The sequence below is a fragment of the Aotus nancymaae genome, unplaced genomic scaffold (genome assembly GCF_030222135.1).
Source record: "Aotus nancymaae isolate 86718 unplaced genomic scaffold, 86718_ANA_hifiasm-v0.15.2.pri h1tg000131l, whole genome shotgun sequence".
Lineage (NCBI taxonomy): Eukaryota > Metazoa > Chordata > Mammalia > Primates > Aotidae > Aotus > Aotus nancymaae.
The window spans coordinates 12,024,316-12,048,454 of record NW_026988546.1 but is presented as its reverse complement, the minus strand read 5'-3'; the positions used below and the strand labels follow the sequence as shown (position 1 = coordinate 12,048,454).

General features: G+C 42.8%; 1 protein-coding gene across 1 annotated transcript; it reads left to right on the top strand.

Moving 5' to 3' along the window:
• The first annotated feature begins 1,606 nt into the window (after positions 1–1,606).
• LOC135272782 (ankyrin repeat domain-containing protein SOWAHC-like) lies at positions 1,607–17,926 on the top strand. Its single transcript, XM_064371432.1, has 2 exons — positions 1,607–2,309; positions 17,710–17,926. Exons 1-2 carry the CDS (start codon positions 1,607–1,609, stop codon positions 17,769–17,771), a joined length of 765 nt encoding a protein of 254 aa, XP_064227502.1. The 3' UTR covers positions 17,772–17,926.
• The last annotated feature ends 6,213 nt before the right edge of the window (positions 17,927–24,139 follow it).

Below are 24,139 nucleotides of genomic sequence, written 5' to 3'. Positions count from 1 at the left end.
CAGATCCGCTACTCTCTCAGCCTACAATCTGAACTGTTTCTACAATTTAAACTTCTCCCGTAGGAGGCTGCTTAGTGGAGTAGTTCACAAACTTTTTGGTCTCCAGTGTCCAAAGAGCTTTTGTTTACATAGATTACAACCAATGATGTTTATAGTATCAGAAATTAAAAGGGAGAATATGTTTTTAAGAATACACAAAGGCATACTCCATCGGCCCTCCAAACGGTGGTGAGATCATTCCACATCATGTAGCCTTTGGAAAACTCGATGTACGCGACCTTGGTACTATTATGAAAATAGCTGTAAACAAACTTTGAAAACCGCTGGCTTACTAGCAAGCAAGATAAATAAATATACAAAGGTAACTGATAAGGTTCAAAACACCGAACAAACGCATTGTTTTAGAGTACAAAAGTGTCACGGCGGGAAAAAAAAAAGGTTCAAAACTGTAATGGAGGAAAACTTGGACCACACCGTTTGGTAAAACGGGAGAGCTTCTGAAAAGCCAGGGAAGCCGGGCTTTCTCCTACGGTCAGGAAGGCTCGGAAATGCTCACAGCTGTAAAAGATGACCGCTACTGAATCCGTCCGCACGCGCCTTCAATACCGTTATCGCCGTGAGAGACCTACAATCACCGTTACGGATTTGACTTTTGGCAACGTCCCGACGCTGGCGCCGCGCCCCTCGAGTCTGGGTCCGACCGCGCCCAGGCTCCGCAGAGGATCCTCTCCCGCCCAACGCGCCCAACCGCCGCGGAAGCCGGGGCGGGCGGGGCCCGAGAGGGCGCGGGTCACAATCCCCGACCGGACGAAGCGACCAGCGGGCCGGGGAAGTCCCGCGGGGGCCGGGGAGCGCAGGACAGGGGCCCCGGCTTCGGCGGGACTCACCAAGTGCCGCGCCACCTCGGAGGATGCCATGGTCGCGGGCGGGGGTGAGGCGAAGCGGCGGTGTCAGCCCGACCCCGAGCTGCTGGCACTTGGCGACGGCGGCGGGAAAACCGGAGGGCTGCACTAACGGGAGGGGCACGGGGTGGGACCGCCTCGTTGACAGTGAAGGGACAAGGGCGGGACCGAGAAGGCGGCCTCCGGAGGAGGGGGACGGGAAGGGGGGACGCGGGGCGGGGTCGAGGCGGACGCCCTACGGAACACGCTGAGCGTTTGGCGCGCGCGAAGCAAGCCCCTCACAGGGGCTGCCCTAGACGCCTTAGAGGACTGACCGTCAGTGTGGGGCGGGCAGAAGGAGAGCCGCAACTCCAGAAAGAGGGAGCGAGGAATGAAGGCGGGGACTGCAGAGCAGTGATTGCAGCCTTGCAAGGCCGGAAGTGGGCGGACCCTAGAGCGGGACCGCCTAGGTGGGTGTGGCCGAGACCTCGGGGAACGGAAGTGGGCGTGACCTGGTGGCGTGGGCCTGGGGTGGGGGTGCGGGGGGCGTGTCCGCTCGGGCGCGGCCCAGTGAGGCAGTAGCCTAGCCCTTCGGCCGCAGACGTGGAGGCGGGTGGCCAGCTGAGCTCGCCAGCCTCCATCGCCGTCGGGAGCCGGCCTCTGGGAGCCCGCCGCGATGGGACCGGGCTGAGCGTCCCGCTGGCGGGGCAACAGCGCGGTCCAGGATGGAGGGGTCGGTGGAGCGGGGCCCGGAGGCGGACCCGGGCCTGGAGGCGGCGCTGGGCCCCGAGGCGGTGCTGCGCTTCCTGGCAGAGCGCGGGGGCCGGGCCCGGCACGCCGAGCTGGTGCAGCACTTCAAGGACGCCTTAGGCGGCGAACCCGAGCAGCGCGCCCGCGCCCGCGCGCGCTTCAAGGAGCTAGTGAACGCAGTGGCCACGGTGCGCGTCGATCCCGCCGACGGCGCCAAGTACGTGCACCTCAAGAAGAGGTTCTGTGCGGGGCCGCCCGCGCCAGCCGGGGACCCGCCACGAATCCAGGTGACCGCCGAGCCTGAGGCCCCCGACGGCCCGGCCGTACCCGAGGTGCGCGATCAGCTCCCCGACGCAGCGGTCCCGGAGGCGCACCCTGGACGGGGCCTCGAGCCTGGCGACTGGGAGCCCCCGGCCGCTGCTCATAGGCCGCCCCTAAGCGCCAGGGCTCCCTGGAAGAACTCGCGGCGCGACGTGCAGCCCCTACCCCGGACGCCGGCCCCGGGGCCTGGCGAGGACCTGGAGCCCCCGCCTCATGGCTGCGAGGAAGCGGACAGGGGCAGCTCCCTTGGGGGGGCCATCGCGCCGAGGCCAGCCCGCCAGAATTTCCGCGACCTGGTGATGGGCAGCTCCCCGCAGCTGAAGAGGAGCGTGGGTCCCGGGGGCAGCAGCCAGAGAGGTCAGTAGTCCCTTATGACTTAGTGACTTCATGATTCTAAGTCCAAGTGACTCAAACTAAGGTCACTGAGTAGATGACACTGTGAAGCAGGAAAGAGAAAAGGAGAGGAATCAGCACAGGTTTGATGCAATTTTGGAACTACTGAGCTTAAGGTTCCTATGAACACCTTGGATCCCTCAAACAGCTCCTATGTAATCACCCAAATCTTTAGTCAAACATATAATTCGGGTAAATTTTACATTATCAAAAACAAATATACATGGCCCAGTGGTAATTCTCACTTGTCTTGAAGTTTCCACTGGCTCCTTGAGACCTGAATTGTTCCACACTGATAAGACCAACTGACTAAAGATTCAGCTTAACTCATTAAGCCAGTTAGGCTTAGTTTTTAGGCTAAATATAATTATACCATATTACTAGTATCAGGCTGCAGTTTATAAAATATTATCTTATTTTTATAGTCAGAAAAAAAATAAATCGGCTGGGCGAGGTGGCTCACGCCTGTCATCGCAGCACTTTGGGAGGCTGAGGTGGGTGGATCACGAGGTCAAGAGATCGAGACCATCCTGGCCAACATGGTGAAACCTCATCTCTACTAAAATACAAAAATTAGCTGGGCATGGTGGTGGGCACCTACAGTCCCAGCTACTTGGGAGGCTGAGGCAGGAGAATTGCTTCAACCCAGGAGGCGGAGGTTACAGTGAGCCGAGGTCATGCCACTGCACTCCAGTCTGGCAACAGACCAAGACTCCATCTCAAAAAATAAATAAATAAATGGTCAAAAAGAAGAAAAAAGTTATATATATTGAAATGGGGGAATTATTATTACAATGGGCAATTGCTACTACAAAGATTAGAAGCAATAATTATGAAAATTGAGAGAAATGAATGTAATGTGACATTAAGCAGTAAAAGAATACAGGATTGTGTTGACTAATATATAGTTACAAGTAAAAATGATTTCTGGATATGAACAAGCATTATAAAGTCTGATTCTTGGTGGGAGAATAAATATTTCCTTCTCTTTTTTGATATCTATTAATATTATTACTCATGTGAATTTAACAAAGAAAAAAGAACACAGGTCTTCCTCAAATATCTACAAAAATGCATTTAATCAGCTGCTATGGATTGAGTGCCTACTATGTTGCAGAAACTGTCCTAAGTACTGGGGATGCATAACTTAAAAAACAGAAAAATCTCTGCTCTTATACAGCTCCTATTCCAGTAAGGAAAAGACAGACAAAAATCTAAGTAAAATGTACATCTTGCTAAAGGACAATAAATGAAATTAAAAAAAAAATAAGGCAGGAAAAGAGGATAGGAAAGGTGGAGGTAGCATGAGCAAGGGATGGGCACCTCTACCCTGTGTTTACTCGCTTAGGGGAGCATAAGAAGGAGAGGGGCTGAAAACTGAAAAGGTGGGGACTAAAAGGATAATCTATGCAGATGCTGAAATCATCCAGAATTCTGACAGGTCTAATGTTACAGAATTATAGGTAGCCAGTAGCTAAACCATCAGGCACCAGGGGAGGTGGGGGTCTCAGATGAATGCAACAAAGGCATGTGGTTAGCAGACAGTATTGACAGCTGGGTGTTGGTCAGAACTGTTAGCTTACTAACAGAGGAGGATGATCTGGAAAGTGACAGGAGGTGTGTGGCAGTCAACTACTCCATTTACAGATTCTAGGACACAAGGTGAATCCATTAATGACAGAAGGTTCCTAGACAACCCCTCTGAGAAAACGTTCAGTCAACATAAAAGTAGTCAAATATTTCTGTATTCTGACTAAAATCACAAATATATATAAAGGAAGGCTTGACCTGTTTTATTTTGTTTTGTTTGCGATGGAGTCTTGCTCTATTGCCCAGGCTAGAGTGCAATGGCACAATCTCGACTTACTGAAATCTCCGCCTCCTGGGTTTAAGTGATTCTCCTGCCTCAGTCTCCTGAGTAGCCGGGATTACAGTCACTCGCCACCACGCCAGGCTAATTTTTGTATTTTTAGGAAAGATGGGGTTTCGCCACATTGGCAAGGCTGGTCTCGAACTCCTGACCTCGTGATCCGCCCACCTCCGCCTCCCAAAGTGCTGGGATCACAGGCATGAGCCACTGCGACTGGCCTGCTTGACCCATTTAAACCCAAGAATAGCAGTGGGCAAAATTTTCTAGGAAAATTTTCTAGGAATCTGTGGAATAAGACACAGGTAATAACTAACTAAAAATTCTCACTAATTTTTCAGCCACACTGACAAACACTGTCATGCTTTGATGATGTCCTGTTCCCACTCTGAGGCAATCCTTTTGTCCCCAGTCATAGCCTCCTCTGGTTACCACGGCTGCACCAAGGCCCTACAGGGTCTGGCCCCACCTACTCTCCAGCTTCATCTTGCTACTGATGTCCTCCTCTAGCATGTTTCAGACATGTCAAAGCTCCACCCACCGGCCCTTTACAATAGCCATTCCCTCTGCCTGGATGTCCTTCCCATCCTTTGTACCATACAAAGGTTCTTTCCCTCCAAGGGCTTACATTATAGTGAGGAGAGAGAGTCAAACAAGAAAACAAAATGTGTAAGTGCTGTGAAGGAAAGAAATAATGTGATAGAGTGTAACTGAGGTGGCAGTAGGGAGGAGATTTTCACAAAGGTTCAAATGCAACTCAATAGAGAAAGGACAGTTAAAAAAAAACAAAAACAAAAAACAGGACTGGAACAATTGGACGCCCATATGCTAAAACAAGCAAAAAGAACCTCGATTCATACCTGGTACCATACATAAAAATAACTCAAAATGGAACACTGACCTAAAAACTTCTAGAAGTATAAAATCTTTGTGACTTTGGGTTAAGCAAAGACTTTTTAGCTACAACACCAGAAGCACAATCCATTTAAAAAAAAAAAAAGTGACGAACTGGACTTAAATAAAAATCTTCTGCTGTTCAAAAGACGTACTTAAGAGACGGAACTGGGCACAGTGGCTCACACTTGTAATCCCAGCACTTTGGGAGGCCCAGACAGGTGGATGGCTTGAGTTCAGGAGTTCAAGACCAGCTGGGCAACATAGTGAAACCTAGTCTCTACAAAAAAATTTTAAAAATTAGCCAGATGTGGTGGCACATACCTGTAGTCCCAGCTACTCAAGAGGCTGAGGCAAGGGAGACAGAGGAAGACCTGGGAGACAGAGGAAGACCATGTCTCCAGCCTGGGAGACAGAGGAAGATCATGTCCCAAAAAAAAGAAAAAAGAGACTGAAAAGACAAGACAGTCTTTTATCCTTTTATAGAACACCTGTAAATCATCTGCATCTGTCTCATAAAGGACTTATATAATAACAACAAATATACATATATATATATATTTAAAACTTATACAACTCAATAATTAGACAATAACCCAGTTAAAAATTGGGAAAAGACTCAACACTTGACCAAAGATATACAGATAGCCAATAAGCACGTGACAAGATGCTCAACATCGTGAGTCATTAGGGAAATGCAAACTAAAACCACAGTGAGATATCACTACATACCTATCAGAACGGCTAACAAAAAAAAACTAACAATATCAAGTACTGGCAAGGATGCAGAGCAAGCAACACAGACTCTCACTCATCACTGGTAGGACTATAAACTGGTACAACCACCTTGTAAAACAGTATGACAGTTTCTTTTTTAAGTTAAACCCACACTTACTATACCACTCAGCAATCCTACTCCTATATACTGACCCAAGTGAAATGAAAACTTAACATTTGGCTGGGCATGGTGGCTCACACCTGTAATCCCAGCACTTTGGGAGGCCAAGGCAGGTGGATCACTGGAGGTCAGGAGTTTGAGACCAGCCTGGCCAACATGGTGAAAACCCGTCTCTATTAAAAACACAGAAATTAGCCAGGTGTGGTGGTGCACGCCTGTAGTCTCAGCTACTCAGGAGGCTGAGGCAGGAGAATCACTTGAACCCAGGAGGCAGAGGTTGCAGTGAGCCAAAATCAGGTCACTGCACTCCAGCCTGGGCAACAGTGAGACTCCATCTCAAAAGAAAAAAGAAAAGAAAAGCCGCTGGGCACAGTGGTTCATACCTGTAATCCCAGCACTTTGGGAGGCTGAGATGGGTGGATCACCTAAGGTCAAGAGTTCAAGACCAGCCCAACTAACACGGAGAAACCCCGTCTCTACTAAAAATACAAAAAATTAGCCAGGTGTGGTTGTGCATGCCTGTAATCCCAGCTACTTAGCAGGCTGAGGCAGGCGAACAGCTTGGACCCGGGAGGCAGAGGTTGCAGTGAGCTATCGTGGAACTGCACTCCAGCCTGAGCATTAAAAGCGAAACTCCATTTCCAAAAAAGAAAAAAGAAAACTTACATTCACACAAAAACCTGTAAAGGTATACAGTAGTCTCGTTCATAATTGCCAAAAACTGGAATCAGCCCATATGCTTTTTAAAGGGAGAAAGGTTGAATAAACTAATTGTGGCACATCAATACAATGGTATATGACTCAGTGATAAAGGTGAGTGAAAGAAGCCAGCACAAAGGCTATGATAATTCCATACAACTGACACTGTGGAAGGCAAAACAATAGGGGCAGAAAACTGGACAGTGGTTGTCAGAGGATAGGATAAGGATAGAGGGTAGGATAAGAGGTTGACTACAAACACCACAAGGGCATTTTGGGGGGTTATGGAACTAGTCTATATAGCTGGTGGTTATACAGCTGTATGCCTTCACCAAAACCCATTGAATCTTATACTAAAAAGGGTAAATTTATTGTATATAAATTGTACGTGAATTTAAAAAGTTAATTCATAAGAGTTTAACAAAATTTTCTGACTAAAAGGTAGGTAAATGAGAAAGTGTAGCTAACAAAAATGAATCAGAATATCTGCGGATGAACTAAATAATATATGTATAATTTTTATTTTTGAGACGGAATCTCGTTCTGTCACCCAGGCTGGAATGCAGTGGCACTATCGGCTCACTGCAACCTCCACCTCCTGGGTTCAAGTGATTCTTCTGCCTCAGCCTCCTGAGTACATGGGACTACAGGCCCGTGCCACCACACCCAACTAATTTTTTGTATTTTTAGTAAAGATGGGGTTTCACCATGTTAGCCAGGATGGTCTCGTTCTCCTGACCTAGTGATCCATCGGCCTCTGCCTCCCAAAGTGCTGGGATTACAGGTGTGAGCCACCACGCCTGACATATATGTATATTTTTGTAATCAACAAAAAGAAAATATATAGCAAAATATGCAAATACAAAACAAAATTAAAATATTTTCTCCAACTGTTCAACTTGTAATGCTGTAATAGGTTCTTTGGCCTTCAGAGTTACATGGAAACTATAATTCTTTGCTATACAACAGAATCTCTGTTACTATATGACAAGCAGCCTATCTTCTATCAAAACAGAGAGCCCCTAGAAATTCTCTCAATGACCCATGTCACGAAGAAGAGTTAACATGACGTCATTATAAATGTATGTTAAGAAGGCTGTTAGAATTAACTGTTTATAGTAGCAACAGATGCTGCAACATTAAGAACTGCCAAAGCCCAGAATGAGATCTGGGGCAAGGAGGTACAAAGACAACATGGAAGAAACAAGAGATATTTTGTGCAAGCGTGTCTGACAAAGTTGCATCTCATCCAAAAAACTGGAGATAGCAGTACTCACTCAGCTCATGGGCTGGGAAGTACCTGCCATGGTTAATGCACTTCAGCAACTGGTAGCATTTAATTACCGTAGTAAACATAGTTACAGCCACAAAGGACAAGTCCACAGAAAAATATATCTTGACTACTTTATTACCTGCAAAGATCTTTAGAGATGGCCCGGCATGGTGGCTCACACCTGTAATCCCAGCACTTTGGGAGGCTGAGGTGGGTGGATCACCTGAGGTCAGGAGTTCGAAACCACCCTGACCAACAAGGTGAAACCCCATCTCTTAAAAACAAAAACAAAACAAAACAAAAAAACAAAAACAAAAACAAAAAAACCCAGATCTTTAGAGATTACTAGACCACTAAAAACAAAAATATATCCAAGGAAGTTGAAAATAATAGCTAAAAAGTTCCCTTTCATTAAAAAAATATTTGCTCTAAGGAAAAATTTAAAGCTGTTTCCTTCATGAATGGTAACTCAGAACTGAAAGGCTACTCATGTTAAGGTTGAGCATATCAACAGTGTGAGACAGTGAATCTTCTTCCTGTCTAAAATGTCTAGCTAGCTCTTCTCCACTAACCCGTGCCCATCTCTATCTTTACTACTTAGCACAATATTGAGCTTTTGTAAAAAGCTTTCATTCTATTTATGTAAAGGTAGTATAAACCATAATCACACAAATAATTTGTATTTTCCAAAAATTCATATTAGTAAGCTGCATGGATTAAGAATACAGTTTCCACAGAAACAGTATTACAGCTAATCTCCTGAGCAGGTTCCCAAATGCCTCATTTACGCTATAATGTACAGAGTATTTACAGTCTTAGACTGTTTTCAAATCTAGTAGCAGACTAAGAAGGAAGTTGCCCTATTTCTAGAATGGTTAACTACAGATCATGCATTCTCAATGGGGGCAGTACCTGTATTCTCTCTCCCCATAAACAAAGCAGAAATTGGTTCTTGGGAGGACAAAAATAAATGAATGAATGAATGAATGAATGATTGGTGTCCCTCACCAAAGCTCAAGCTTACCTGAAAAATGTTTATTCTTTAGTACTGGATTCCTCCAATTAGGGAGAACTTAAAGTTAAATTAATTACTTGGGCTAATCAATTTAATAAAAATTAAATATGTTATTAATTACATTTTCTTTAAATTTAATTTTTCTCCTAAGAGGGCAATAATGAAAAAAAAGGTTGAGAAAAACTGTTCTAGAGAAACCTTGAAACAGGCAAAGTTTTTTCCCACCTCCTTTTTGCAGCCCTCCCCTTCCCTGATTCCCCACCCAGATTACCCTAAATCAAAACTACCTACCTGTGTTCACCCCTAGGGAAACTCTGACTTCCTTGATTCCCAGGATCTCACTAGGTGTTAGGAAAGTCACCCACTGACTAACCTGACTGGGGGTATCTATACTTGTATAAAAGGACAAAAGGACTTTCTATAAAGTAGATTTCATGCAGTGTAAATGGGAAAAAAAACCTTAAGATTATGCTGGAAATAAGGAAAAGTTCAATGTCTGTTTCTGAGGCCCTGACTCAGGTTGAGCAGAACTAGCCACTAAATTGTCAATGGGAACATTTCTCATCTACACATAGAACTACCTTAGTCAACCATTCCTCTTTTTTTTTTTTTTTTTTTTTGATGGAGTTTCACTCTTGTTGCCCAGGCTGGAGTGTGCAGTGGCGCAATCTCTGCTCACTGCAACCTCTGCCTCCCATGTTCAAGTGATTCTCCTGCCTCAGCCTCCCAAGTAGCTGGAATTACAGACATGTGCTATAATGCCCAGCTAATTTTTGTATTTTTAGTAGAGAAGGGGTTTCACCATGTTGGCCAGGCTGGTCTCGAACTCCTGACCTCAGGTGATCCACCCGCTTTGGCCTCCCAAAGTCCTGGGATTACAGGTGTGAGCCACCATGTCCAGCCAAACCATTTCTCTTAAAATGAAGGTCTTTTATAACAAAGGCAGCTTTTTATTTTAATTTTTAAAAATCATCTGAGTAATTCTGGCCTAATTTAGAGCTCAAAGTGATATTCCTGCCAAATAGTATATATGCAGCTAAGGAAAAATTTCACCATGCACAGCTTCTATTTGTCCATGAAGAAACTGGGATACAGACTACTCACAAAACATTCAAGGTATCTCTCAATATACTCCCTACCTAATAGTTCACAATTTATTAACTCTTTCTATGTAACATGCACTCTAAGACAATAGGACTTTCTTGCTATTCCCATAAAAATGGACCACACAGAGGGCAGGATAAACTTGATCTGATTCTTAAGGGAGGAACGTGAAGGAAATCAGAGAAAATAGACACACTTCTACCTTATTTTTGGTAAGCTCCTTGGTCATGTGATCCTAAGCTGATGAAGCTAGTGTAGAGGGGTCGGGGAGCCCATCCTACCTGGCACAGACCAGTAGCCTATTTACTAAAAGTAATACCAACAAAGTATAAGTGCTATATCCCAAGCTACTAAATCACGATATTCGTTTTTATCATATTTAACATCAGAATTTAAAATATTTGTAGTAGACATAAATTCTACAAAGTGTTAAATTTTCTAAATAAAGCATTATCTAAATCAACTTTACAGATATAATCGGAAGAAAATGTAAGAATTAAAGTTCTCATTACAAAAACTTTCAGCATCAAGCATTTTATAGTAGAAATGCTCAAAATCTAAAGCAGAGACAAATTAGATTAACATGGTTGAAAACAAGGGTCCAATATGTATTCTTGAAGAGAGGAATCTATCCTGTAGTAGATTATAAAAATTTAAGAGCATCTTTCTCCTTTTCTCCCACACACCAAAATATATCAATCAATCAATCAGTCCAAAGAGAGTTTGGGACCACGTTATAATGAGAATCAGTCTGGGAATATCTGAAAAGCATGACACTATCAGTGTTACAGCCTAGGGAAGTTGGGGTTTCATTAGAACATACATGTAGATGAACAAAAAGCTCCTGGCTGGCTGCAGTCATTTATAATTTATTCATTTAACATTCAACAAGAATAAAATTGTCCAAGATTATGTACTTTCCATACAAAAAATAATCAACACCTGTCCTCAAAGATGTATGAGTATGGCTATGGAGGATACTAAGAATAACACAAGTTGCTCTTCCTGAAGACAGATCATTTAATTAAGGATGAAAAAATGCAGAGCTTACTAGATGCAAAAGGTTAACAATGCAAAACCATAAATTAGGAGGTACCGCAAGGTAGCATATGACCAAATGCCAAATAAGCAGTATCCCTAGCGTTGGGGGCTGCGGTTCTGTGGGAAAGCTTCAGAGGAAGTGGCATGGGAACTGAGTCTTTCATTATACAACAATTATAGGATCTCCAGATGAAGAGATGGGAATATCCAAAGGCGCGGAGGTTGTAATTACTGGGACATGAAAGAAAATTAAGAATCACAACTTCAAGACAGAAAGTATACTAATGAGGGAAGCCTCTGAGATACAAAAGTTATCCTCACTGAAGAATATCTGAGAAGGAAAGAGAAAAAAAGAGTTCAGAAGCATTGTAGCTAAAAAACAGGAAATGACAAACTCAGACAGGAATTGCAAAGATTTAGACACAACGTTAAAATAAAGGTAAGGATAACTGAAAAAGTGGAAGATTATGGCTGTGTTTTTCGGGATAGGAAAAGGCAGTCAGTAGACTGTACTTAACACTACTTCAAGATGCACTATCTCAGTCAGCAATAACAAACTATACCGTCAGGATCACCTGAATCATAGAACAGATGCAATTCCTAATGGGGTCATGGTGGAGATAATGGCAGAGACAATATGGCACAGAGCAGATATCATGATCACCAGCTGTGATTCCTTGAGCAAGACATTAAACTTCGATGAGTTTTAATATCCTCTTTCTATCAAAAAAAAAAAAAAAAGTCTGAAAAGGGCCAGGTGGCTCACGCCTATAATCCCAGCACAGCGGGAGGCTGAGGTGGGTGGATCACCTGAGGTTGGGAGTTCAAGACCACCCTGACCAACATGGAGAAACCCTGTCTCTATTAAAAATACAAAAGAAATTATTCTGGCGCATGCCTGTAATCCTAGCTACTCAGGAGGTGAGGCAGGAAAATCACTTGAACCCAGGAGGCAGAGGCTGCAGTGAGCCAAGATCGCCCCACTGCACTCCAGCCTGGGCAACAAGAGTAAAACTCTATCTCAAAAAAGAAAGGTCTGAAAATCTGTTGAGTATCAAATGAGGCCGGGCGCAGTGGCTTACAGCTGTAATCACAGAACTTTGGGAGGCCGAAGTGGGCATATCACGAGGTCAGTAGATGGAGACTACCCTGGCTAACACATTGAAACCCATCTCTACTAAAAATACAAAAAATTAGCCAGGCGTTGTGGCATGCACCTGTAGTCCTAGCTACTCGGGAGGCTGAGGCAGGAGAATCACCTGAACCCTAATAAAAGTGAAAATAAAACATATCAAAATCTGTGGAACAAAACTAAAGCTGTGCTTAGAGGAAAATTCATTTTTTTCTTCATCACCTAGAATTACCATACAGCATGGATTACCCTTGTGAATATACTTAGTCATTTTTTATTTTTCAAGCCAAGTCTCTGATACAATATGCATAGACTTTGATCTTTAATTTACACCATGTTATAGAACTATTGCTGCAGTCAAGTTATATTTAAATTAATAAAGAATTATCAGGCAAAAAAAAAAAAAGCACATATTAGAAAGGAGAAAATTTCAAATCAAGCATCCAAGCTCCTCCTTTGAGAACGCAGAACAGAAAAAGGGCAAAATAAACCCAAAGCAAGCAAAATAGAAGAGGAAAATATAGAAGGAAATAATTCTTAAGAATAAAGATCAGAAATCAATGATATTGAAAACAAAAACAATAGAAGTCAATGAAATGAAAAGCTGGTTCTTTAAAAAGATGGATTAAATTGACAAACTACTAGCAAGATTGACAGAAGCAGACACACAAATTACCAGTATCATGAATGAAATAGAGATACCACTATAGATCCTGAAGACATCGAAAGGATAATAAGGGAATACTATAGTCAACCCTATTCACATCAATTTGACAACTTGGAAGGAATGAATCAATTCCTCAAAAACCACAAATTACCACAACTCACCCAGTAAGAAATAATATAAACAGCCTGGTAACTACTGAGGAAATTTAAATTTGCAACTTTAAAACTCCCAAAACATAAATTTTCAAGCCCTGATAATTTCATTCAAGAATCCTGCCAAGTATTTAAAGAATTAACAGCAATTCTATACAATCTCTTTCAGGAAATGTAAAAGGAGGCCAGGCGTGGTAGCTCACACTTGTAATCCCAGAAATTTGTGAGGCTGAGGTGGGTGGATCACCTGAGGTCTCAAGTTTGAGATCAGCCCGACCAACATGGAGAAACCCCATCTATATAAAAAGTATAAAATTAGCCAGGAGTGGTGGCACATGCCTGTAATCCCAGCTACTCCAGAGGCTGAGGCAGGAGAATCACTTGAACCCAGGAGGCAGAAGATGCAGTGAGCCGAGATTTCACCATTGTACTCCAGCCTGGGCAACAAGAGTGAAACTCTATCTCAAAAAGAAAAAAAGAAAAGAAAAGAAAATGGAAAAGGGAACATTTATTCCCAATACATTTTATAAAGCTAGTGTTACTCTGATACCAAGACAAAGATAGTACATAAAACCTACAGAACAGAACTCTCGTGAACTTGATAAAAAGCATCTATAAAAAAACTCCACACAAGAACTTATGCATCAATGTTCACAGCAGTTTTATTCCCAATGATCAAAAACTGGAACCATCCCAAATATCCAACAAGTGGTGAATAGACAGACAAATTGTAGTATACTAAACTACTGATACATGTTACAACATGGATGACTAGCTAGGTGTCCCAATAGTGATTTATTTACTGGGATTTGAGTTTTTAAAAATATGCATTATGTACATTTTTTACATAATCATATATTCTTATATAGATATAAATGCAGATATAAATGTCTTGAAGGGTAATAACAGACTATTGAGAGTGGTTACCAGTTAGCAGTGGACTTACAGGTTGGGGTGAGAGGGAATTGCTTTTTATTGTATATAGCAGGCAGAATTCTGAGACCGCCCCTAACACTGATGCCCCTGGTGCACATGAACTTTCTCCGACTTATTTCAAATGCTAACCTAGGTGTCGCTGAGAAGAGATTTTACAGATGTGATTAAGGTCCAAACCAGTCAACCTTAGAAATGGAAAGTATCCTGGGTGGGCCTGACCCCTCAATGAGGTAAATCCTTTTTTTTGAGGCAGAGTTTTTGCTCTGTTGCCCAGACTGGAGTGCAATGTGTGGTCTTGACTCACTGCAACCTCCGCCTCCTGTGTTCAAGCGATTCTCCTGCCTCAGCCTCTCGAGTAGCTGAGATTACAGGCACACACCACCATGCCCAAGTAATTTTTGTATTTTTAGTAGAGACAAGGTTTCACCATGTTGGCCAGGCTAGTCTCAAACTCTCGACCTCAGGTGATCCACTCTCCTTGGCCTCCCAAAGAGCTAGGATTACAGGTGTGAGACACCATGCCCAGCCATGAGGTAAATCCATAACAGGGCCTAGGCACTTCCTTGTCAAAAACCTGAAGCATGAAGGGAACTCCATCTGCCAGTTCTCCCTTGCTGGCTTTCAGAACGGAATGGTCTCTAGGAGCTGACAACCCCCAGCCAGCAGTGAACTGAAGTCTGCCAACAACCGGGAAGAGTATGGAAGGAAAGCCTCCAGATAAGAATCCAGCAGCTGACTCCTTGAGCGTGAAATCCAGAGCAGAGAAGGCAGATGGGCCATGCCTGACCTTCGACCTACAGAATTGTGAGCTAACAAGCAGATACTGTTTTAAGCAGCTAAATTTGTGACAAATTGTTATGAAGCAACAGAAAACTAGTATACTATATTCTCTTTTGTGCCATTTGAATTCTTTTTAGTCATGTAGGCATGTTGTCTTCATATTTTTTTAAAGATCGTGAAGAAGCACTAGGCTTCCTCCTCATGCAAGTATTCAAGATGATAAGAATTTCATAACTTGTTAAAGTTGTTATCTGACAGGCATATGCTTATTATATAACAGTTGAACTAAATGGCCTCTAGGATCCCTTATAGTTCTACAATGACAGGATTTTAATGTAACTGAAAAAAGAAGCATTTCAAAAATGAATGTGTGGTCCCCATGATGTAACACAGAAGAGGGGCCAGGGAAAAAGAAAGTAAGCAATAGCCACTGGATGGACTTGTCACTGAAGATTACTAGTGACTCCGACAGTAGTCTCTGGAGGATTAAACACAATTCAAAAAGTCTATGAGGAAGATGGAATAGACTGTTAGTACAGTGAGAGAAAAACATTAAAAGGAGGGTAGTTTGTCAAATTAAAATTTATCAATATCGTTGATATAAGGAGAAAGGGGGAAAAACAAGAAGAGAGACTACAGTTATTGGAGCACAGAACTAAAGGAAATTATTTAATCTTATTGAATTACTGGCCAGGCATGGTGGCTCATCCCTGTAATCCCAGCGCTTTGGGAGGCTGAGGCAGGTGGATCACTTGAGGTCAGGAGTTCAAGATCAGCCTGTCCAACATGAGCAAGACCCAGTCTCTGATAACAATACAAAAGTTAGCCGAGTGTGGTGGCACATGCCTATGATCATAGCTATTCAGGAGGCTGAGGCACGAGAAATGCTTGAACTGGAAGGTAGAGGTCGGATGAGCCGAGACTACGCCACTGCACTCCAGCCTAGGCAACAGAGCGAGACTCTGTCTCAAAAACAAACAAACAAACAAACAAACAACAACTTGTTGAATTACCCATGTTTGTATTTGTAATTTCCTTTCTAATTGAAGTTTAAAACTCATCTCTTTCAACAAATTACATTTACTTCCTCTTTTTAAACACAAATTTCAGTATGAATTACCAAAGCCATACCTGCAGGCCCTTATAAGCATCAGGTCTAATCTTGCATTAGGGAGGCTTCTGGCAGGACCACCCAAGGGCTCCCTAAACGCTACCATTCACAGGAGTTCTATGCACCCACCATGTTCTGCAGTGTGCTCAAACAACAAATCACAGCCGGGCATGGTGGTTCTACCTGTAATCCTAGCACTTTGGGAGGCCGAAGCAGGCAGATCACTTGAGGCCAGGAGTTCCAGACCAGCCTAGCCAACATGGAGAAACTCTGCCTCTACTAAAAATACAAAAATTAGTCAGCTGTGATGGAGCATGCCTGTAATCCCACCTACTTGGGAGGCTGAGGCATGAGAATTGCTTGAACCTGGGAGGCATAGGTTGCAGTAAGCTAAGATCACACCATTACATTCCAGCCTGGGCAACAGAGCAACACTCTGTCTAAAGAAACAAAAACAAACAAATAACGAATGAAAAAAGAAACAAGGCCAGGCACGGTGACTCACGCCTGTAAACCTAGCACTTTGGAAGGCTGAGGTGGGTGGATCACCGGAGGTCTGGAGTTTAAAACTAGCCTGGCCAACATGGTGAAACCCCATCTCTACAAAAAAATCCAAAACAAACAAACAAACAAACAAAAAAACAATTAGCCAGGCATGGTGGCAGGCACCTGTAATCCCAGCTACTCAGGAGGCAGGAGAATCGCTTGAACCTGGGAGGCGGAGGTTGCAGTGAGCCAAGATCACGCTACTGTGCTCTGGCCTGGGCAAGAGAGCAAGACTCTGTCTAAAAAAAAAAAAAAACAGAAAAGAAACAAAAATATTTCCTTAATGTCAGATTATGGATACTCAATTATTCAATCCATCATCGACTTTTCACTTGAATCAACAGAAAAATTAATTCACGTTCACAGTAAGTACAAACAGAAGTCTTTATCAGAAGAGTCTATGAACACTCCAAACAGTTATTTTAAAATCATAGAAGCATTTAGAGTACAATGTGGTATCTATTTAAGGACATACTCACTCTCTGTTCATCATCAGATCCTTGTGAAGACATACAAGTAGTTTTCGTTGCCATGTGAGACTGAAAGAGCTGAAAAAGGAATACAAAGGCTTAAAAGGAAACAGAAACATTTCCCGCAAAACCCATTATCTAAATAATATATTTACATGAATAAGGTGTTACAATATTGTTGTTATCACCAAGTTTTGACTCGTAGTCTACACTATTGAATTGCGTTTGAAATTGTGGCTTTCTTAATGGATAGGTATCTACATAAGTAAATAACATATAATATTCAACATATGCAGTAATACACTTACACACAAAAAAATTGTAAGAAATTAGTAAACTCCCATTTACAAGTAGGGAGACAAAGAACTTTATTTTTACTTAAGTTGCTTTATAGGATTAAAAAGGGAAAATAAGCTATTTCATTTTTAAAGACACTCTAAGAGCCAAGAAGTCCCTCAAAATTAGGTATGCTCCACTGCAGTGTGGCAGGGGAAATATAAATGTCAAGAATGCTACAATTGCAGAGTGGTGGGGAAAGCAGGGATTTTATAATTTGAACAAGTACCTTAGTCACCAATTAAAATAAAAATAATCATTTATAGAACTCATATTACATGTCCATATCACTATGCTAGCTAGCTCATTAAGTTCATTTTCTTATATAATCCTTACAATACATCTGAGCTATACATATTATCATTCTCATAGCCTAGATGAAAGAATTTGGATTCTCTATTTTTTTTTTCTTCAAATATCTTTTTTTTTCTTTTGTGTTTTAGGTTTTGGGGTACATGTGAAGAACATGCAAGACTGTTGCATAGGTGCATACGTGGCAGTGTGATTTGCTGCCTTCCTCCCCTTCACCTATATCTAGCATTTCTCCCCATGCTCTCTCTCCTCAACTCCCCACCCCCCACTGTCCCTCCCCTATTTCCCCCCAACAGACCCTAGTGTGTAGTGCTCCCCTCCCTGTGTCCATGTGTTCTCATTGTTCAACATCCGCCTATGAGTGAGAACATGCGGTGTTTGATTCTGTGTTCTTGTGTCAGTTTGCTGAGAATGATGGTTTCCAGGTTCATCCATGTCCCTACAAAGGACGCGAACTCATCGTTTTTGATGGCTGCATAATATTCCATGGTGTATATGTGCCACATTTTCCCTGTCCAGTCTATCATCGATGGGCATTTGGGTTGGTTCCAGGTCTTTGCTATTGTAAACTGAGCTGCAATGAGCATTCGTGTGCATGTGTCCTTATAGTAGAACGATTTATAATCCTTTGGATATATACCCAGTAATGGGATTGCTGGCTCAAATGGGATTTCTATTTCTAGGTCCTTGAGGAATCGCCACACTGTTTTCCACAATGGTTGAACTAATTTACACTCCCACCAACAGTGTAAAAGTGTTCCTATTTCTCCATATCCTCTTCAGCATCTGTTGTCTCCAGATTTTTTAATGATCGCCATTCTAACTGGCGTGAGACGGATTCTCAAAGGTTGAGTAATTTACCCAAAATCATACAAGCCAATAGGATTTAGACACAGGTCTGATTTGACTGCCAAGCTGGTGTTCCTTCTACTGCCTCAAATTATAAACCAAATGGATATTCACTGTTCACAACAGTACAGAATGAGGAAAGAGAGGTACAAGAGAAACTGTATTAATTTCAAGGTACTGCTATCCTACTTCTGAATATAGTACAAGATACTGAGGAAATGTGACATTTTTAAAAAAGTAATATTACTATGAATGTAGTAAGAAAAATTGCAAATGGTGTCAATGAGAATACACTCTTGATTCCCTAGTCAGCTCCCTTGATTCCCTAGTAGCTCAGCTCTCTTTCCGAGAGGCATCAGACCCTTAGGCATCCTTCCAGAGAGAGACTGTGCATGTCTAAGCAGGCATCCTTTGTTTATATAAATGGTAGCTGTCTGCTGCTCTGTGCTATGTTTTTCTTTTTCGCTGAATCTCTCCTGGAGACTGTTTCGAAGTACTATTTAGAGCTACCTCATTCTTTCTACAGCATAGTGTTCTCCTCTGTATACCATATTGTGGTATATATGGATGCTCTTCTTTGAGACTGTCCTATTGTCTGTAATTACAATGAACGGTGCTGCAACAAATGTCACTGCAATAAAAGAGAGAACTTGGGTGCTCCCACCACCTTGCCCTGATTGTGTGTGGGCGCACAAACAAACACACACACACACACACACACACAGAGTGAATGAATCCCATACAGATACAACAGTGTACATTGTGACTGCATTTTATATATGCTAACAACAATCTTCTGCTGGTACACTTTGATAAAATAGGCTGACTTTGTGACTGAACACTCCACATAATAGTGTTTTCTTATTTCTTTTTCTTTTTTTGAGACAGAATCTCGCTGTCACCCAGGCTGGAGTGCAGTGGTGCAATCTCAGCCACTGCAACCTCTGCCTCTCGGGTTCAAGCAATCCTTTTGCCTCAGCCTCCCAAGCAGCAGGGATTACAGGCATGCACCACCACGCCTGGCTTATTTTTGTAGTTTTAGTAGAGATGGGGTTTCGCCATGTTAGCCAGGCTGGTCTCAAACTCCTGACCTCAAGTGATTCTCCCACCTCAGCCTCCCAAAGTATTGGGATTACAGGCATAAGCCACCATGCTCAGCCAACGGTGTTTTCAAATCCTAAGTTTTGCCAACACAAAATGATGTTTGTCAGTTGGAAAATACTCCTATTTAAAAGCACACAAAACCTCAGTGAGGGATATCAAGGTCCTGGCTGTATTTTCACAATGTGAAAAGCAAGAAGTATGAATGATACAAAGCACATCAGAGACTAGCCTGATTTTAATTCCTGGCCTCAGGTTTTAGCTTGTAACTACACATATACTTCACTTACACCCTGCCATTCTGAAAAGTCCCCCTGTCTCAGTCACCATGTGGTGCATAAGCAGTATCAGGTCCCTCTACTCTGCAGGATAGAAAGAAAGTGAAAGCCCCTGGAAACAAACAGTCGTGGTTATAGAAATTTGCAGAAAGAGATCACTGAAGGCAAGAGTCAAAGAAGAAAATAACTTTGAGCCAGGTGCCGTGGCTCACACCTGTAATCCCAGCACTTTGGGAGACTGAGGGGGGTGGATCACGAGGTCAGGAGTTCAAGACGAGCATGGCTAATATGGTGAACCCGTCTCTTCTAAAAAACACAAAAATTAGCCTGGCAAGGTGACGGACGCCTGTAATCCCAGCTACGCTGGAGGCTGAGGCAGAAGAATTGCTTGAATCCGGGAGGTGAAGGTTGCAGTAAGCTGAGATCACACCACTGAACTCCTGCCTGGGAGCCAGAGCAAGACTTCATCTCAAAAAAAAAAGTAGAAAGAAAATGACTTTGAACTGAGTCAGGAAAGAGGTACAGCTCTAGATGAGACATTTAAGGTAGAAAAAAATCCCTAAGCACCAGAAGACAGAATTTCACACTTGGAGAAAGTAAACAGTAAGTTTAAGAATTTGATGGAGGCCAGGCACAGTGGCTCAGGCCTGTAATCCCAACACTTTGGGAGGCTGAGGCAGGCAGATCACGAGGTCAGGAGTTCAAGACCAGCCTGGCTTGAAAATACAAAAATGAGCCAGGTGTGGTAGCATGTGCATATAGTCCCAGCTATTCGGGAGACTAAGGCAAAAGAATCGCTTGAACCTGGGAGCCATAGGTGACAGTGAGCTGAGATCTCGTCACTACATTCCAGCTTGGGCGAGAGAGTAAGACTGTGTCTAAAAAAAAAAAAAAAAAAAATTGATGGAAAGAAGCATTCACTGATCTCAGCTGCAAAGTTATAAATGATGTTAAAAGGAACAGATTAGGGACAATACCTTAGTGACAGACTGAGTAAACCGGAAATGTCCATTTAGAGTCTGACTTTCTGGTAAAGGTTAAGAGGTGTCACAGAAAATGTCTGGCTAGGGGCCCTCTTCAGAGCCCTGCATTATATACACTGAGTAGGAAGGTAGAACATTCCATATTTGAGATTAATTCTGGACCTAACATACTACCTGATCGCCTCTGAGCATCTGTGTCTACTACAAGTAATGCACCACACATATAATTCACTGAGGCTGTATTATTTTGACTTGCCAAGTATAGAACTTTAAGGAAAATTAAACTTTCATTTTTATTTTATTTTAGAGACAAGGTCTCCTTCTATTGCTTAAGCTGGAGTGCAGTGGCACAATCACAGCTCACTACAGCCTCCACCTCCTGGGCTCAGGCGATCCTCCCACCTCAGTCTCCCAAATAGCTGGGACTACAGGCATGCACCACCACACCTGGCTGAAAATCATACTTAAAAAATGACTGGTGGCCGGGCGCGGTGGCTCACGCCTGTAATCCCAGCACTTTGGGAGGCCGAGGCGGGTGGATCACGAGGTCAAGAGATCAAGACCATCCTGGTCAACATGGTGAAACCCCGTCTCTACTAAAGATACAAAAAATTAGCTGGGCATGGTGGCGCGTGCCTGTAATCCCAGCTACTCAGGAGGCTGAGGCAGGAGAATTGCCTGAACCCAGGAGGCAGAGGTTGTGGTGAGCCGAGATCGCGCCATTGCACTCCAGCCTGGGTAACAAGAGCAAAACTCCGTCTCAAAAAAAAAAAAAAAAAAAAAAGACTGGTAAGAAAGTAGTTTTTAGTTTTTAACATAATGATGGCAATGATAAGTTTTGGTAAAACGCTGCTTAGTGTTGATAAGTAAAATCTGCTTAGAAAAATATTAGAGGCTTTATACTCATTTACCATTAAACTTCAATAAAATATAGGTTAAACTTCTGTCATTAATATAAGTTCATATCAAATATCTGCTTTTGTTTATTCATTTACTGTGTTTCTGAACATCTGACAAAAAGCCTACTTAAAATATCAGTGGATAAATATTTTGATCAAGAAGTTTAAATGAATCACATACAAGTAATATAAATCATTGTTTCAAATATTTTCCACTAGTACTACTTGGCCAGTTAAATTTCCAAAACAAGTTTAACACTGGAAAAGGTTTTTATTTTTTTCAATTTAATTATTTATTTATTTTTGAAACAGGTTCTAGCTGTGTCAGCCAAGCTGGAATGCAGTGCCATGATCTCGGCTCACTGCCAAGATCCTCCACCTCTCAGACTCAAGCTATCCTCCTGCCTCAGTCTCCTGAGTAGCTGGGACCACAGGCGCATGCCAGCAGGCCTGGCTAATTTTTTTGTTTTTTTTTTTTTGAGACATAGTTTCGCTCTTATTGCCCAGGCTGGAGTGCAACGGCACAATCTCGGCTCATCACAACCTCCACCTCCTGGCTTCAAGCAATTCTCCTGCCTTAGCCTCCCAAGGAGATGAGATTATAGGCATGTGCCACCATGCCCAGCTAATTTTCTATTTTTAGTAGAAATGGGGTTTCTCCATGTTGGTCAGGCTGGTCTCAAACTCCCAACCTCAGGTGATCTGTGTGCCTTGGCCTCCCAAAGTGCTGGGATTACAGGCATGAGCTACCACGCCCAGCCACGCCTGACTAATTTTTTTGGAGAGATGGGGTCTCACTCTGTTGCCCAGGCTGGTCTCACACTCCTGAGGTCAAGCAACTTGTCTGCCTCAGCCTCCCAAAGTGCTGGGATTATAGGCGTAAGCCACCGTGCCCAGCTGGAAATGATTTTTAATAAACTAGCAGGGAAAATAAGAATAGGACAAGAGTTGGCTGAATCCCTCTAATGGCAAACAGAGCTCAGTATAAGGCTAAGAAACACTAAATTAGAAAAAAATTTAAAATCTGCAAATAGAATCCTGGCCTGCTCTATCATTGACCACCTACTTAGTATGTGTAAATCACTCAGCTGGGCTTGACGGTCTCAACAGCAATAAGATATGGCCCTTGATCTTGTGACTGTGTCTCAGAGAAACATGAATGCACAACAGGCAACCACAATCTCGTTTCAATGCACAAGGAGGTAAGGAGACTAACCATCTCAACCCACCTTTGACTACATAGTCAATTTGCTTTTTCTATAGCTTCTATTTTAAAGATATATATACATCAGGCACACACAAATCATATATAAATCTACACACCTACTTTCCAAAAGGAAAAAATCCTATACAGTAATTTAACTCCTAGCAAAGTCTACCATATACTTTTTAAAAAGTTGTATTATCTATGAGTCCTAGAAAGAAGCGCCAAACATGGCATAGCTGGAGGAAGGTCAGGTACTCCATCTTTAAAATCTCAGTTTGGGCCAGGCAAGGTGGCTTATGCCTGTAATCCCAGCACTTTGGGAGACCACGGAGGGTGGATCACTTGAGGTCAGGAGTTTGAGACCAGCCTGGCCAACATGATGAAACCCCATTCTCTACTAAAAATAAAAAATTAGCCAGGTGTGGTAGCACACACCTGTAGTCATCCCAGCTACTCAGGAGGCTGAGGCAGGAGAATTGCTTGAACCTGGGAGGCGGAGGCTGCAGTGAGCTGAGATCGCGCCATTGCACTATACTCTGGGCAACAAGAACAAAACTCCATCTCAAAAACAAAACAAAACAAAAAAAGAGACTCAGCAAGATAAGACAGCGGCAAGTTGACCTCCAGTGCACATGGCCTGTTTGCATCTCCCTGGGAGGCTGTCAGGACAGCAAGGCTTAGGGTTGTCCAATCCCATCAAAATAGTGCCTCCATTATACCATCAAACTCCAACAAACACAAAAGTTAGAAGATAACTGCAAATTCTACTACTTAATCTCAAAAGATCATCAAGATGGGGAAATTCTTGATAGTAGTTCATATAAAACAGAGTTAACAGTCTCAAGCTTAACAAAAGCTTGCACTATAACAATGACAGTTTAAATTGCAAATGCAATCTTATTTTAAAATTACTCCTAATTAGAAAATTATTTATTATAGAAAAAATATCATTTCTAATTTCTGCTGTTTTAGTAACACTGCAATGAATACTCCCATTTGAACTGTTTTACTAACACTACAATGAACTTTCACTCATGGCACCCAAAGAGGTACACCATTCCGATTCTCCCTTCAAGCAATACCTAGTCCTGTGCCTTCAAAGAATGCAGTTCACTGACGGTCTCCACCTGTAGAGCCTTCGGAAACTGCTGCAATATAGACCCAAGACCACTTTCTCCCTAGGCAGCTGGTAGGTGAAGACTGGGCACAGTAGGGATGTCAGGGCTGCCTGGCCCAGACTTTGT

Excerpts from the sequence above, each read along its gene's own strand:
- LOC135272782 (XM_064371432.1), top strand. The coding sequence starts at position 1,607 with ATGGAGGGGTCGGTGGAGCGGGGCCCGGAGGCGGACCCGGGCCTGGAG. Across the intron at positions 2,310-17,709 it reads CGGGGGCAGCAGCCAGAGAG|GTTTTGGGGTACATGTGAAG; the intron begins GTCAGTAGTCCC and ends TTTGTGTTTTAG.